Source organism: Panthera pardus, unplaced genomic scaffold (genome assembly GCF_024362965.1).
Source record: "Panthera pardus isolate Hobbes unplaced genomic scaffold, ASM2436296v1 HiC_scaffold_10, whole genome shotgun sequence".
Lineage (NCBI taxonomy): Eukaryota > Metazoa > Chordata > Mammalia > Carnivora > Felidae > Panthera > Panthera pardus.
The window spans coordinates 32704192-32721040 of NW_026526655.1; the positions used below are offsets into that span (position 1 = coordinate 32704192).

Below are 16849 nucleotides of genomic sequence, written 5' to 3' on the forward strand. Positions count from 1 at the left end.
GCAGGCTCCAGGCTCCAAGCTGTCAGCATAAAGCCCGACGTGGGGCTCAAACTCACAAACTGCCAGATCATGACCTGAGCTGAAGCTGGACGCTTAACCGACTGAGCCACCCAGGCAACCCCACAAAACAGAATATTAATCAGCCATAAAAAAGAATAAAACCTTGCCATCTGCAACGACATGGATGGAACTAGAGAGTATTATGCTAAGCAAAAGAAGTCAGTCAGAGAAAGACAAACATCATATGATTTCACTCATATGTGGCATTTAAGAAAACAAAACAGGCAGAGAACTAATAGTTACCAGAAGGTAGATGGGTGGAAAGATGGGTTAAATAGGTTATAGAGATTAAAGAGTGCACCTGTGATGAGCACTGAGTATTATATCTGTAGTAAATGCATCTGTAAGGAATTGTTGAATCTCTATATTGTATATCTGAAAATACTACTACACTGTATGTTAACTAACTGGAATTTAAATTAAAACTTAAAAAACTAATACCTATCATTTTTAAAAAGGTATTTTTAACATAACCTTTTGAATTTTAAACCATGCATTACATAATAAAAAAATTCTATCTTAAGACTTGAACATCACTTGAGACTTGAGTTTCATAATACAGTACAGCTAATTCATTACTCATAAACCAATTACTTAGAACTTAAAATGATTTTTTTTCCCTTACAGAAACTATTGTAATTAGATTCCCAAGCAGGCCTGTAAAATTGTAAAAGCTGTCTAGTAGGCATCTAACCATAAGCTACATATGGCAACATTTATAGAGCAAACATTAGTGTCCTAGTGGAACCAATGGAAAGTTAGTAATACTACTGAAGGCATGGCTTAGGAAACCAGGAATAATTCATTCATGTCTGCTACTAAAAGGTAAAGCATGAAATACGTTACAGGTGGTAAACAGAAGGTAAAATATCATCATCATCATCGACACTGAGATTTATTAAGCACTTACCATGTGCCTGGCACTATAGGTTTACCACTTTACACAGATGATCTCACTAATCCTTAAAACTATTTAATGACGAAACTACTAGCACAAATCAGCATAAAGAAAGAAAATCCTGAGGTTTGGTAACAAAGAAGCAGAATTTCCACGGCCATTGTGAAAAACAAGTCCCAAACTGATAGGGCTATTCATGTGAAAAATTTTCTCACAGTCTAGGCAGTCATAAACTGAGCAAAGAGTGAAAGAGTGATTATTTTATTAATGAAGAAAAACTATGATATAAAATTTACTTTTTTAAACTCACTAACCATAGAATCACTTAAAATGATCTTTTCAACAGCAGTGCTATCTTTGTTTACTGACACTGTAAGTCTCTATTAGCTTACAGTTCTATCATATAATTATATGCCTATCTTATAATCCAAAGCAGTCCCCATTAGCTGTTTGTCTCAAAAGTTAACAGCAAATGATTCCTATACTGAGATAGTTTGTGAACTATTTCACTTCAGGTATAACACCAAATGTATTATATATATACTTTCATACATTACTTTGGGGATTTCATAGTGAAAACTGGCATATCTAGGATAACATTTTTGAGCTTGCGGATTTTGTTTCACCTTAGCAGCTGGAGATTTATTCATTACTGCTGTCAAAGCCTTAATGGTTGATATAGCCAAACAATCCAATTGCCCCTGAAACACCTATCAGAGAGAAAAAAAATAAAAAGGAAAGAAATTAACAACGTGTTCAAGATTTGTATTTAGTTAGGAAACCTTTGTTCTGAAAACCTGAAAAAATAATTACTTAACATGCAATACATTCCTCTTACAATAAAATAGATTTCTGAAACACTATACCTGCAAGAAAAGTTACCTACTTGACAAAAATAAACCATGTGTCAAGAAGGATAAAGCTACATTCACTCATCACTTTGAAATGTTTTGGGACAAAAACCAAAACCCGAAAAGAACACAAGCTTAACACATGCTTTTAAAAATAATGGACAATCTCCAGAGGAAGGGAGAAAGATCTATCATTGAAAATTCTACGGGGCGCCTGGGTGGCTCAGTCGGTTGAGAGACCGACTTCGGCTCAGGTCACGATCTCATGGTTTGTGAGTTCGAGCCCCGTGTCGGGCTCTGTGCTGACAGCTCAGAGCCTGGAGCCTGCTTCTGATTCTGTGTCTCCCTCTCTCTCTGCCCCTCCCTCACTCATGCTCTGTCTCTCCCTGTCTCAGAAATAAATAAACATTAAAAAAAAATTTAAAAAAAAAAGAAAATTCTATTATATTTTAATTTCCCTTCAAAAATACACTGAACTTCCTAGCTTTAAATTTCATTAGCATGTATAATAAGGTATTTAAAATGGTGTTGTCTATTTGGTTTCCAAGCCTTGTGTTATAATTGAAATGGTATATTTATTTACCAATCAATCACACTTGCAAGCAATAAGGTATACCTATTTTTACATAAGATGCAGAATTTGAGGTAGAACAGAAAATGAAATATGTATCTATAAGTATTATCATGTTTTTGAGTAGGCAAGCTTTAATGTCAAAAGCTGTAAGAAAAAATAAAAAGCAGCTTCATTTTGTCTATTTTGTCTAAGCTTCATCATAAAGAGAAGTGTTAAGTTTCAGAACAGTGCATTTAGAGACAAAAGGTGAAAACAAAATACAACATTAACATTAAAAAATTGAATATGACTGGGTTATATCATCAGGCTTAATGAACCATGAAAGCCTTACATGAGAACTAGAAAGCTGTAAAAACTAACAGTTCCAAAAATCTGCTTTTGGTAATATATTACTATGACTTAAAGGCAGTCACTTCATGAGTGGGATTTTCCTCTCTCCCTACCAATAAAAATGATTTAAGGGACTGATTAGATCTTTGTCATTTTAAGCTAAGCTCTACCAATTTTAGGCAAGTTATTTAAGCCAGTATCTTGATTTTTGTTGATGTTGTTTATTAAACATTATTATATATACCTATTATATGTGTAATAAACATACTATGCATTAATAATTCTGTATAGAGAATTTCTTATAAATAAGATCTTTCCTACACTTTGTCCAAAGACTAGTCATCACAGTACCTACAATTAGGAATACTAACATAAACCTCTGAGAATATCATTGTAACTGTTTTATTAATCTATATAGGCCTTGAGAGGGACTAACATTTATAGAGAAATCTAAAATGGTACTCTGTAAATTGGTATTTTACATCCAGAACAGAAAATCATATCTATACCACAGCTCTATTTATAAACCTGGATATTAAGATAATATTAATAAAAGACATCATGAAAGCTCTCTCACAAACATTTCAGGAAAGAAAAATAACAAAGCAATTTTTATAGGTAGTTTTTTCCAAAATGAATTACCTAATGCAGAAAAGCAACAAAAACTGCTTATTTCTGCCTTTTACCCACATAGAGGTGACTTTCTACAAAAGACAACAGTTAAGTTTTATGCTAAATTAAAGAGTTCAGCGTCTTCTTCCCTTCCTCCAGGATTCAGGTTGTCCATTGAATTATAATCATTACTTGTCAACAAGAAGCAAAGAATCAAGGTATTAAAACTGACCATACATATTCACAAACAAAGCCCTAAGGTCCCAATACACCACAATGCTTAGAAAAAGAAGCTCCCAAAATATGAAGTCATCACCACGTTGATATTGGGATCCCATTCCTGTACTTTATATCTCCTCAAATTGACAAGAATACACACATACAAAGATGGAATACTGTTGATCATTTACATCAACCACCAAGATTTCAACAGATTTATCTTTTAGATGAAAAAAATTTTTAATTTTTTTAACAATTTTCAAAAATAATTAATGAACATTAGGATTAGATAGTGTTGGTGTATTTTAAGACATAAGAAGAAAAGTACAGGAATAGTTGCTCCCATTGGCTGATTTTGGACTTCAGCTGAAACAAGATGCAGGCTTTGTAGATACCTGGTCCTCATTCATTTCTGTCAGTAATTTGTTGGCAAGGTCTTTCTCGTTCTTGTCTGCCACCTTATTGTTAGCATTTAAAAATAGCTGTTAAAAACAGAGATAAGAATAATGGAGAAAGAACATTAAATTGTTACCTATAAGCAGAAATGAAATTAATGGATTTCCATGTCTCTTGAAAATAAATCCAAGAATCCATTCGTGAAGAATACTATTTTAAACTGACAATCAACTATTCACTTTTTGGATTACAAACTAACATTAGGTCATATACTATATAATAAATTGGTATTTATTTCTCTCTTGGAACTGAAAATTACTAAAATAATAATAGCAACAAGTAAATTAGTTAATATTCCTAAATTCTTAAAGAATTAGCAGAAAATGTCTCATAGAAAAGAAGGAAATTTGTTAGTGAGACAGATTAAAGATACTGTAGTAAATAATGTAGTGAGGATTCTGTAGTCAAGTATATTTGTAGAAGCTAACCTACCTTTTAAAGTTGCTTTTTGAGAATACTTCTCAGACTCTCAAATATGCTACTGTACTTTGAAAAAGGTATACATATTTTTCAAATTATCAAGAGTTGGGCATAATTTATATTAGCTTCTATAAAAGGGGGATTAAGGATTTTCTCTGATAAACATGAGGATTGCTAAGGGAATCAAGTATTTTTGTTTAAGTATGGAAAACTAGCATTCCAAAAGATCTCAGTCACATTTTGGATAAAAAGTTAATTCAAATGAAAGTGAAAAGGGAAAGAAAGAAAGACTTATAAAAGAATTTATCAAGAGCATCCAAGGAAGGAAGTTCTTCTTAGGAAGTTCTATCATTTCAGAAAATAGAAAAGTCCAATAATATACTGAAATAAGGCAATATAAAATAAAACAGATAAAGATAAGGCATGATATGATATGCAGAGCATATATAAAGTTTAACCTAAAAATAGATTAGTGTACACAACACAGGCTTTGGAATCAGAAACCTGGATTTGAATCTTGGTTCTGCTACTTATTAGCTGTCTGGTTTTAAGGAAAACTACTTAACTTCTCTGAGCTTATTTTCTCAAAAGGGAAAAGAGTATCTCATGAAATAGTTGTGCAGATTAAATAAAATAATCCATGCTAGGTTATTAATACAATGTCTGACACGTAACAGGGTTTAGTAAATGAAAGCTGTTATTAATAACAAAAATTTTTTAAACAATAGTATTCCATATTATCTGGTACAGGAACACAGGAATGCTAAAAACTGATGAAAGCAAAAATGAGTAAAGTCTTCCCAGAAAGCAATCTATATCAAGAATCCTAAAATTACTCTTTAAGTCTATAATTGTATTTCTAGACATTTACCTAAAAAATGGTCAGAAAAGATTTTAGAATCGAGATCCTCACTTCAGCTTTATTTACAACAGCAAAAAGTAAGAAACTGCCCAAATATCCTTAAATAGCAGAATACTTAAATAAATTATGGCTCATCCATAGACTGAAAGGGAAGTCCTGAAACTTTCTGGCCTCAGGACCACTTAAGAGTCTTAAAAATTACCGAGAACCCCAAAGAAATTCTCTTTATGTGGGTTATATCTATCAATATTCACCATATAAGACATTAAAATAAAGACATTTAAAAAATATTTGCTTATTCATTCAAAAAAATAAACCTATTACAGGCTGACATAAGTAACACATTTATGGGGAAAAAAACCCACTCTATTTTCCAAATATACTTCATTGAGATTGGCACTGCTTTTACATTTTATAATTTCTTTAAATGTCTGACTTGATAGAAGATGAATGAATTCTAATATTTACTTTTACATTCAGACTGTTATGATAATATTGTTTGATTCAAGTTTATGAAAAAACAATCTAGCCTCAAACTGAAATGTTAAGATCAGACTTTGCAGATTCCCTAAAATGATTCTGGGGACCCCATACTTTGAGAACCTTGGGTTGAAATATTTGTAGTCATTAAAAATACTGTTTTGGGGTGCCTGGGTGGCTCAGTCAGTTAAGCGTCCAACTTCAGCTCAGATCATGATTTCCCAGTTCATGGGTTCGAGCCCTGCATTAGGCTCTGTGCTGACAGCTCAGAGCCTGGAGCTTGCTTCAGAATCCGTTTCTCCCTTTCCCTCTGCCCCTCCCCTGTTTCTGCTCTCTGTCTCTGTCTCTCTCTCTCTCAAAAATAAATAAAAACATTAAAAAAAATACTGTTTTGAAAAATATATGATGGTATATGGGAAGAGTCAGGATATAATACATTTAAAAGCAGGATACAAAAATATTCACTGGTATTCCAAATTTGTAAAGGAAAATATATCCACATTAAAAAATATATATAAAAATATTATTATGTGTATTTTGCCACAATTTTAAAATTTAAATATTTATATATACATACATGTTTTACAAAAAGATTGAGAAAATATATTTTTTATGTATCTTTTCCTCCAAAATCTATAATTGATTATTGCTTAAGAATCTAAATAAAAATCTGTTCTAAAAAATGAAAAGAAATTTGTTCAAATAGTCAGTGTGTATAAATCCAGGCAGGTGCCAACTCCCAAAATCCAGCTTTGAATTATACCATTTTATATCCATCTCCAACACTCTTTTCCACAAATCATCCCTCAGTTGCTCCTTTTATAAATTCTCATTTTTACTACTGCCTTGATGCTAAATTTTTGTTCTAGTTGATTTTCAGGGGCAGAAGGGGAGAAGGAAAGGAAGAATGTGAAGAGAACAAATTAAGGGATGCAAACAAAACCAAAATATCAACAGCTTTCCAGAATCTTATGACTTAGTCCTCAAATAGACCTTTACACATTTTAATATACTGCAACATCTATATTTTTAAAAAACTGATTAAAACTTCAAGCAGAGTGCTAAAGTATATGTAATGGTTTTGAACCCTCCTCTTTATTACTAGAAATTTGTTATTTTCTTCTCAATTCAAACACTGAATTGGACAGCTTTTAAAAATAATTTTTACATTAATCCAAAGCATGTCCCCCTTCCAAAATGTAATATAGTGAAACAAAACAACTCTTAAATGTTTAAAGTTCATCATAGCTTTCAGAAAAGTTAAATGTATGATTCTACTGAATTATATTCTAAGTACTTTACAGTATGATGAAACTCATTTTGACAAACCGGAAGTCTTTACACAAATAGTTCAGGAAATAAATGCATAAACTGGCTGGTGAATCTCACAGAAAAAGAAAAGCACAGAAACTACAGCAATCAGCCTAAAGTTCTCCATGTGATTCATAAAATGTTTGTGACACTTTAAGCTTTAGTTGACAATGTTTCCTCTAGGTCTGAATATTCAAACAATAATTGTCTTGATTCTGTATTATTATATAAAACAAAAAATTATTCATTCCTTACAGCAAAATACTTTAATAAAAAATCAATCATAGACATCTATAGCATCCTGTAATATATTTCAGAACTTAAGTTTTCACAAGACACCAAATATTTTTATATATTTAAGAATCGTATTAACCTATCTCTATCAAATGTGTTTAATCAATAAAACCTGCACTTCCCCTATATTTAACACAAAGAAAACATTTTTCTACTGACCTTAAGTACCAGTACAACAAAACTACATACAACCAGTGAACTTAGGGTCAGAATACCTGGGTAAGAAATCTACCTCCTTTGTGTACTAGTACTAACTTTGTGTTAATCATTTAATCTCTTATGACATATTTCTTCATTTGTGTAATAAAAGAATTGGGCAGTTTATTTCAAAGGTTCCCCCACGCTTTTAGGACTTAATCACTGTAATGTTTGGTGATGAGCTTTTAGTGATTCTGACTAGAATTCCTGCCTAGAAGAAGACCACCTGCAGCAGAGAGGGATGGGGTCCCAAAGCCTGGCTTTCCCCTCTGAAATGGGTTTCTTCTCTAGCATGCCTATCTCAAAACAAAGTGTGATAGGTGGTATCAAATAATTAAATTTTAAAACATTATGACTATCAGCAAGTTTCAAGATCTAAATTACAAGAAATTCTGGTCTATACTACAGTAGAAAGAGCTTTTATATTAGCTCAACATCATTACAGCTATGCCAAAAAGCTGTGCACTTTTAAAAAAGATACTGTTGACCATGATAAGATAGAGATTTTTATTATATCTGACTTTCATATATTGAAGAAAAACACTAATCAATTTTAGTAGGAACTGAATTTTATCCTAGTGATTTACTCTTTTATAATGTGTGACTGGCAGATTGTCTACACATGTGACATTTTGTCTTTATCACTGAAGTTGCCTTTATAACTGATAAAGCCACACTACTTTTTTTTTTTTTTTACAACAAACAAAAGGTTTTATAAACAGTTATTTTATACTCTTTTCATCTTCCTAGGAATACATTCCCAAGAATAATTTTTAAAAGGTAGGGGAGGCATCTTCACTCCCTAGTGACAGATTAGTACTTTCATTGATTTCATAAATATTCATCATTATTGACTTCATCAATACATTCTTTATTATTTTATGCTATTTCTTTACTATTTCACTATAAGCTAAAAAATATAGTGACATAAATGCTTTCAGGGATATCTCTCTTAACAGTGTGGAAAAATTCAAGGAGCTGATATTAGAATCCTTATACTGGAATATTCTCAAAAATCACAATGAAACCCTAGTAATTTTTAGCAAAGAGTCCATGAAAGGAATACCTCAAACAGAAAGAATTATCTGAAGTAGTTTCTCTTTCTTTTTTTTAAATATAATTATATTTTGCAGGCATTTTTTAAGTTTATTTATTTTTGAGGGGGAGAGCAAGTAAGCATAAGCAAGGGAGGTTTAGAGAAAGAGAGAGAGAGCAGAATCCCAAGCTGGCTCCACACTCTGTTCAGAGCATAACGCAAGGATCAATCCCACAACCATAAGATCATGACCTGAGCCAAAATGAAGAATCAGAGGCTTAACTGAGTCACCCAGGCACCCCGTAGTTTTATTTTCAAAGGCTTTTCAAGAAGCTCTCTAAAAAATATCTGATACAATCTTGAAATTTATGAAAATATGATATAGTAAGAGACATTAGTTATTACATACTCACAAATCTGCCAAAAGTGTAAATTAGTAAAAAATAAGAAAAATAATAAGAAAATTGGCAGGATATATCAAGAACATTAACACTATTTCTATTATTCTGCTTTTCTATATTTCCCAATTATTTACAAGTTGTTTTATGCAATGTTCTCTAATTTCATTTTTTTTTTTTTTTTAACGTTTGACCTGAGCTGAAATCAAGAGTCAGAGGCTTACCTGACTGAGCCACCCAGGCACCCCACTTCCCTAATTTTAAAAAAGCACAAAATTTTATGCCCCTTGACCTAGTAATTCTGCTAGGAATAGAATTCTGTTCTATGAAACTTGAAAGAGTTATGTAATGGCAAAAAAATTAGAAGTAAATTGAGTATCAGCCAATAGGGAATAGTTATGTAAATTATGATACATCCACTTAATATAATATTATGTAGATATTAAAATCATAACACAGGAAAACGCAAACAAAATCATCTTACATGAAACAAAAGCACAAAATTATATGCATCAAATGCTCACACCAAATTTTAACAATGCACAACAAAAGACTAAAAGTCAACGATAAAAACCAAACCCAATTAAAAAACACACAAATAACTTAAATATACATTTCTCCAAAGAATATTTATAAATAGCCAATCAGCACATGAGGAAATGCTCAGTATCACTAGTTATTAAAGAAAGACAAATCGAAATCACAATGAGATACCATTTCACAGCAATTAGAACAGCTACTATCAAAAAGAAGAAAATAACTGTGAAGGAAAATGTGAAGAAATCAGAACCCTTGTGCACTGTTGGCAAGACTGTAAAATGGCAGAGCCACTCTGGAAAACAGTAAGGTGGTTTCTCAAAAACTTTTTAAAAATTTAATTACTATATGATCCAGCAATCTCACTTCTGGAATATATCCAAAAGAACTGAAAACAGAGTCTCAAAGAGATATGTGTATATTCATGTTCCATAGCAGCACTGTGGTATGTATATCCTATGGAATATTATTAAGCCTAAATAAAAAAGGAAGAATATTCTGCAATATGCTACAACATGGATGAATCTTGAGGATATTATGCTAAGTGAAATAAACCAGTCACAAAAAGACAAATACTGTATGACACCACTTACATGAGGTACTTAGAGACAGGAAGGTGGTTGTCAGGGGCTAGGAGAGGGAGAATGTGGAATTATTTAATGGATATAGAGTCAGTTCTATAAGATGTAGACTTATGAAGAATGGATGGTGGTGACAGCTGTACAACAATGTGAATGCATTTAATACCACTGAACTACACCCGTTAAAATGGTAAATTTTATGTGCTTTTTATCACAATAAAAAAGAAAATTAGTAATATGTTCAAATTTGAATCAAAGCATAAACCAAATGATAGCTTTTTAAAACCAAACACAATAACAGAAAAATACCTTGCAATTCTGTAGCAGTCGTATGAGATGTTCAAAGCAATTACTGTTAAGAAAAATGGCCTGAAGAACAGGCCTATCAGTGCAGTCTAACATGGCTGTGATGGTATCTGGGAAAATAAAAACAAAATAGTCCATTTATAAAGTAGGAAATTTGGAATCACAGAAACATTTACTTTGGCCATATTTTTTTTTATTTTTTTAATGTTTATTTATTTTTGAGAGAAAGACAGAACATGAGCAGAGAAGTGGCAGAGAGAGAGGGAGACACAGAATTTGAAGCAGGCTCCAGGCTCTGAGCTATCAGCACGGAGCCCGACATGGGGCTCAAACTCATTATCTGTGAGATCATGACCTGAGCCGAAGTCAGACAACCAACCAACCGAGCCACCCATGTGCCCCATACTTTGGCCGTATTTTTAATTTAGGCTTTTCTGTCGACAAAGGGATGTAAAATTAGTTAGGAAAAAACAGGGATGGAGAGTACAAAACAAAACTGTACTTATTACTTGTTAAGAAAAGTAGACATTTATAATTTATTATTGACAATATTTGTTTTTATACCTAAGAGTGATATATATTTCCCAGAGACTTAAATAGCTGTTATTCGATTATAATGCTCAAGTATAGCTTGCTACTAACAAATAAGCAACATCTAGTTATGTTTTGCAACACAGTCTCATCACACAGTAAAAAATTAGCATGTGGCCATTAAGAAAATGAGACTTAGGGAATTAATCCATTTGTAATGATGGTTTGTTCTTGTTTCCTACTGAAAAGATATCCTCATTCAGAAATCTAGGGATAATCTACATAAGTAATGTGATAGTTTTTAACAAATAAGAAGTCCATTAATACAGACTCAAACTTCCTTATAAATTTAAAATTTATTACAATTACAAAATGTAACATATCATATAAAATAACAGAAACTAGATAAAATAAATCTTATTTTCCTACAGAAACAGTTGTAAGAGATCAAGTTTCACCAAGATTCTGGTGTCCAATATTTTTAAATTAGACAGCACACATGCCCTCACACAAGCACGTTAAGTCTCTAGAGCTACACAATAAATCATTAATGTTGGATATGTCTGGGTGGTAGGATATAAAAAGCTTTTCTTTTTACTTATCCAAATTTCCCAGGATAGCTGTAATGAAAATATTTTACTTCTATAAAGAGAAACTCAATTAATAATACTTGTATCTATCAATGTAACAGGGGAATACAATAAGAAATCACATATATTGATGGAGTTTACAGAGATAGGGACATATAAGCAAAGAATGACAAACCAAAAAACACAAAGAGACAGCAAGAGAAACAAGACAAACATACATAGAGGCTCTGAAGAAACAAAACAAAACAAAACAAAACAAAACAAGAGGCCCTCTAGAGAAAGGACAGATGTTAAACTGACCTCTACAGAGATTTACAGAAGCACATATAAAATTGATCATATGTGACTCTTTGCCATAGGTCAGATAATGCAAATGGCACCTCCTGAAAATTTACTTTTCCTAGAATTTGAAAATAATAGCTTTCTCAAGATTGATGCTTTTAGTGGATTACGCTTTCAAAAAATTAATAAAGGCTCAATTTTGTCACTGTTAAAGCAAAGACGCTGTTAACAAATCAATTCCATATTAATTATTTTGAAGTCAAAACCTAAAGTCACACAATAGCTGAATTAAACAATCGATACTTCCTATACAATGGTCTTGAATTTCAAATAAGTCTAAAAAAAAGATTCAGAGAAAACGGAGTGTAATAAACTTTATGTAATACTTACTCAACATTTTTATCTGTAGAGCTATGAATCGGCTTTCCCACTGTCTCGACCTCCTTTGATTAGGTAAAGCTGAATGATCTGAATTTAGCAATTTAAAATAGTTCTCCAAAAGAGTGCTGGTTTCCACTTGACGCTGGTCAGAGCTGCTAGTGAGAAGGATATGTACCACTTCTGTAAGGCACTTCAGAGTAAGTTCTACCTTCCTACCCACTTCTTCAGGATCTCCATCCTCCCAGGAATCACAGTCTGCCAAAACTCTCATAAGAACTTCCATGGTAGCTGGAGAAATTGCTTGCAAAGCATTCCTCTGAAACATGAGAGATAATAAAAATAAAATCCAAACCTAACTGAAGTTCTGTATGTTTGCAAAAACAAAGAGAGTTTAATAAATGTGTGGACTTTTTCTTTTAATAAATCAACATATAAAAAAATTTAAACATATACTTTGATGGGCAATGCTAGTGTTTTATGCAGATTAAGTCTTCATTTCCTCACTAGATTACTAGATCTCTGGTTTTATTCAGATAGCAATCTGCCGACATAGAAAACTTGTTTACCACCCTCCCTTGCAGCTAGTGGTAACCATGTGACATGGTTCTGGTCAAGAACATATGCCAGAAGGCTATGAAGAAAACATAACTTTACAAATAAAAAGAGAAGGACCCTTGGCTCTTGGCCTTTTCACCTTTTTCCTGCCTGGAATGCAGACATGATGCTTGGAGCCACTTTTAAATCATTAAGAAACAAACCCAAGAATTAAAGTGGCAGGCTAAAGAGAAAATAGAAATGCAGAAGGACTTAGTCCTTGATGATACCATGGAGTTGCTATATCAGCCCAGAACTACTTACATCTGGATTTGTTATGCAAGAATAAAAACAAACAAACACCTCAATTTGGTTAAGCTTCTCTAGGGTTTTCTGTTGGTTATAGCAAACCCATCCCAAATGATATAGGTAAATAAGACAACTGGCTTGACTTTGATTCTGCAAACATTTCTGAAATTCTAAGTTATTGGTAGCTATTCAGGGTGACCCATTAAACTTGGAAAAAAACCATATATTTTGCCCAAATCTGTTAAACTGATAATGAATCAAACACAGTTATGCAAAAATAATCTGAAAATAATAGCACTTAAGCCATTAGAACTGGTAATTACCAACAAAATAAGTAATATCAATAATAACAAGTGCTACTTTGAAAGAAACCGCCTATAGGGGCACCTGAGTGGCTCAGTCAGTTAAGCATCTGACTTCGGCTCAGGTCATGATCCCATGGTTCATGAGTTCAAGCCCCGTGTCGGCCTCTGGGCTGACAGCTCAGAGCCTGGAACTTGCTTCAGATTCTGTGTCTCCCTCTGTCTGCTCCTCCCCTGCTTGCACTCTGTGTCTCACATTGTCTCAAAAATAAATAAACATAAAAAAAAAAAAATTTAAAAAAAAACTGCCTATAGAATATCCAACATCCATTTCCTCCACTTCCTTATCAAAAGAACCCCTGATATTTTACTGGACATGTGGCTACCAGGAATAAAAATTACATTTCCTAACTTCCCCTGCTGCCAAGGAGGCTGAGGAAGCAAGTTTTACCAATTTTTTATCTAGACATATTTTCCTTTGTTGTAGTTATCTCATGGAGTTTGGAAAATGAGATTTAAAAAAAAAGATGAGTATCAGCTTTTCAGTATCTCCTTTAAAGATAGTTGCCATTTGTCTCCCTCACCACCCTCCCATTTTTGTGCCCAAAATGCAGACACAATGCAGATAGCCAAAACTCTAAAAGCTAATCTTGTAGCAAAAGAAATAGTAACAAATTGACATTCAAACGAACCTGAGTCCCTGAAGATCCTAGAGCCACCAAATTAGTTTTTACAAGCAAATGCCTTACATATATTATGCACCATTTGGTCCTTATGACTACCTTATAGTGTTATTATTTCCATATTATAAATAAAGAAACTAAAACACATGTAAATAGTTTTCATCCAAAGTCACAGAACTAATGAGAGATGGACATGGAATTCAAACCTATGTCAGTCTGGCTCCAAAGCCCATCCTCTTAACACAAAATAGAACAAATATGCCAATGGGAAGCCCAGGCATGATGCTTTGAGAAGGAAGACCAGTCATGGGACTTCAGTTTTTCTGCTGTTTATGACAAGGCCATTCTTATATCTTTAGATATTTCATTCGTCTAAATATCCTGGTACCTATCCCTATATTCAATAAATAACCTTCTGACCTCAAAACAGCTGTAACTATAGCTATAACCTGATTAAAAGGATTTTGAATATTTTCAGTACATAAAATAATAAATTGGCCTTCTAGTATCTACTTGATTTCTATGTTAATTTTAATCACTAGAGGTCTCTCAGGGCTTGATTACCCCTGGGCACTAACAAGAACAAGTCTCTGTGTGTTCAAAATGGTAATGGGATCCGATCAGCTTCTCCAATAGTCAAAAACAATGTCATTTCCAATTTTATTCATGTATACTCATTAATTCTTATTCTTAGTAGTGGAGAAATGATGGAAATAGGGAGATACTGATACAAAAGAAGGATATGAGCTAACAAAGGAAGGTGACAAAGCACACAAACTGAAAAATAAGATTCTAGCCACCATCACTCTCACAAAAAAACAGATTCCTCTACTAGAGTTAAGAGGGAAAGGCAAGGTAGCCCACTAGGAAAAAAGTAGTATTATTAACAACAGCTGTAACTCTGTTATCAACAGAAATCATATAAATTTTCATATATTACAGTTGCAGTAATATCTCAAAACACCAGGTTTGTCTCTTTTTTGAAATTGCATTTGTTACTAGACTTGATGCTGTATCTCTTTTAGTGTGTTCTAAGCACATATTACTATGTTAGAAATTTATCTTAGTATTTTAGTAACTGATTTCAGCGTAACTAGTTTCCTTTGTGATCCTATGTGTTTTATTTTATGCATTTGACACATTCTGACAAGGGACTTTATAGAGGGCATATGTGTTACAAAAAGTGTTAGAAACTTCTGATCTAAACTGTGTGCCTAAAGAAAACATGTAGGATGTTCTTTCTAAACTATAATCCTGTTTTCAACTAGTAGTTATACTCATAGTCTACCACAGACACCTTCAAACATAAAGAAACAAGTATTACTAGAATTTCCTTCTTGTGAGTAATAAAAAAACTAGCTGAGTTTGTTGAAAAAGTGCATATAAACCTTGTATATATGCATTTAGTAATTAAGTTGACAGAATAGTAATTAATTCATGTATATTTAATTTTGAGTTGATTTCACCATGTAGACTAACAGGGCTGACTCTATGCTCTAAAGAAAGAACTAGTAGCTGAAAGTCAATACAACTAAGAACTTAAAATAAAAAATTGTTCAATATGGTTATTTATGCAGTAATTTTGTTAGTTTATTATAAGTTATTATATATTGTTATATTTTAAGTAAAATTATTACTTAGGTTTTTGAAGAAGTTTTAACAAATAAAAGAGTAGTTTTAAACAAGACATAAACTCAGAAAAATATTTGTGTGGTTCATGAAATTATAAAAAGAAAAAGAATACATTAAAATAATCCATGGAAAACTTTTTGCACTGTTAACTACTGTTTTAAATATTAACTTTTAACACTTTCCTCACCTGCCCACCGGCTACAATGGCTCCAAAGAGATGCAATAAGCAACACTTAAGACTTTCCTTGAGATGTTCGCTTTCCTGAAAACACTCTGTGAATATAATACACAAATAAACAAATAAGATTTCTCTTTCACAGTATGATTTATCTGTTAGGAATGTCTGACACTGAAATATTAAAAACTATGAAAAGGCTAAAATTTGTTAAAAGGCAAGGTTGATATGCATTTTTTCATAGTAAAGGAAAAGAAACCACCTATCAGCTAGTATTTTAGATAACTTATTTATCTCATTTAATTCTCTAATACTCCATATGAGGGTATTTTGCCCCCATTTATAAATAAGCAAATGGAATGTCTTGCCTAAAGTTATAGAGCTAAGTGACAAAGTTAGAAGCTAACTGAAATCTGACAGAAAATTAGATTTTTTTTTACTACTACTACTGCATCTTATTAGTATAATTGACTAAAATTATTCAATAATAAAATTGGAAGAGTTGGACAAAAGGATTTTCTGGGTTTACTCCAGGGCAAACATTCTAAAGTTCTGGTACCAATAGCAATCTTCCTTTTAATTTATAAAGTAGTGTATTGTTTTTAAAAGGTTATACATGCACATGACGAAGAATAATTAAAATAGTATAAAAGAACTGACAAGCAAATATAAGTCTCCCTCAAACCTACGCCTCAATTTACCTGCTCTCCACACCTTAAAAAAAAAAAAAAAGGCTATAGATATCCTACTGCATCATATTTTTTTTTTGTTTTAACATAATATACACTGGGTATTATTACATCTTAACATACACATCTTCCTTATTCATTTTTATGACCATTACAATGGCATACCTTAATTTACTTAAGCAGTTCTCTACTGATAAACTTTTATGATTTTCTTCTTTAATATTCAAATAACCCAGTAATGAATATCTTTTTGTATGTATCATTACATACACAGACAAGACTGTAACAACAGAATTATTTCCAATTTTATACATAACA

At 32.3% G+C, this 16849-nt stretch overlaps 1 protein-coding gene across 3 annotated transcripts in view; it reads right to left on the minus strand.

Annotated features, from left to right (window-relative positions):
• Positions 1-16849, minus strand: part of NBEAL1 (neurobeachin like 1) — a 176095-nt gene that overhangs the window by 111609 nt on the left and 47637 nt on the right. Inside the window, exons 7-11 of one of the 3 annotated variants that reach the window (XM_053906037.1) lie at positions 15855-15940; positions 12217-12523; positions 10427-10533; positions 3940-4026; positions 1585-1668 (exon numbers count right to left, since the gene is read on the minus strand). In XM_053906037.1, the coding sequence (XP_053762012.1) occupies positions 1585-1668; positions 3940-4026; positions 10427-10533; positions 12217-12523; positions 15855-15940 (671 nt within the window). The remainder of the gene's footprint in view (positions 1-1584; positions 1669-3939; positions 4027-10426; positions 10534-12216; positions 12524-15854; positions 15941-16849) is intronic. The other 2 variants (XM_053906042.1, XM_019446321.2) reach the window with 2 other exon arrangements.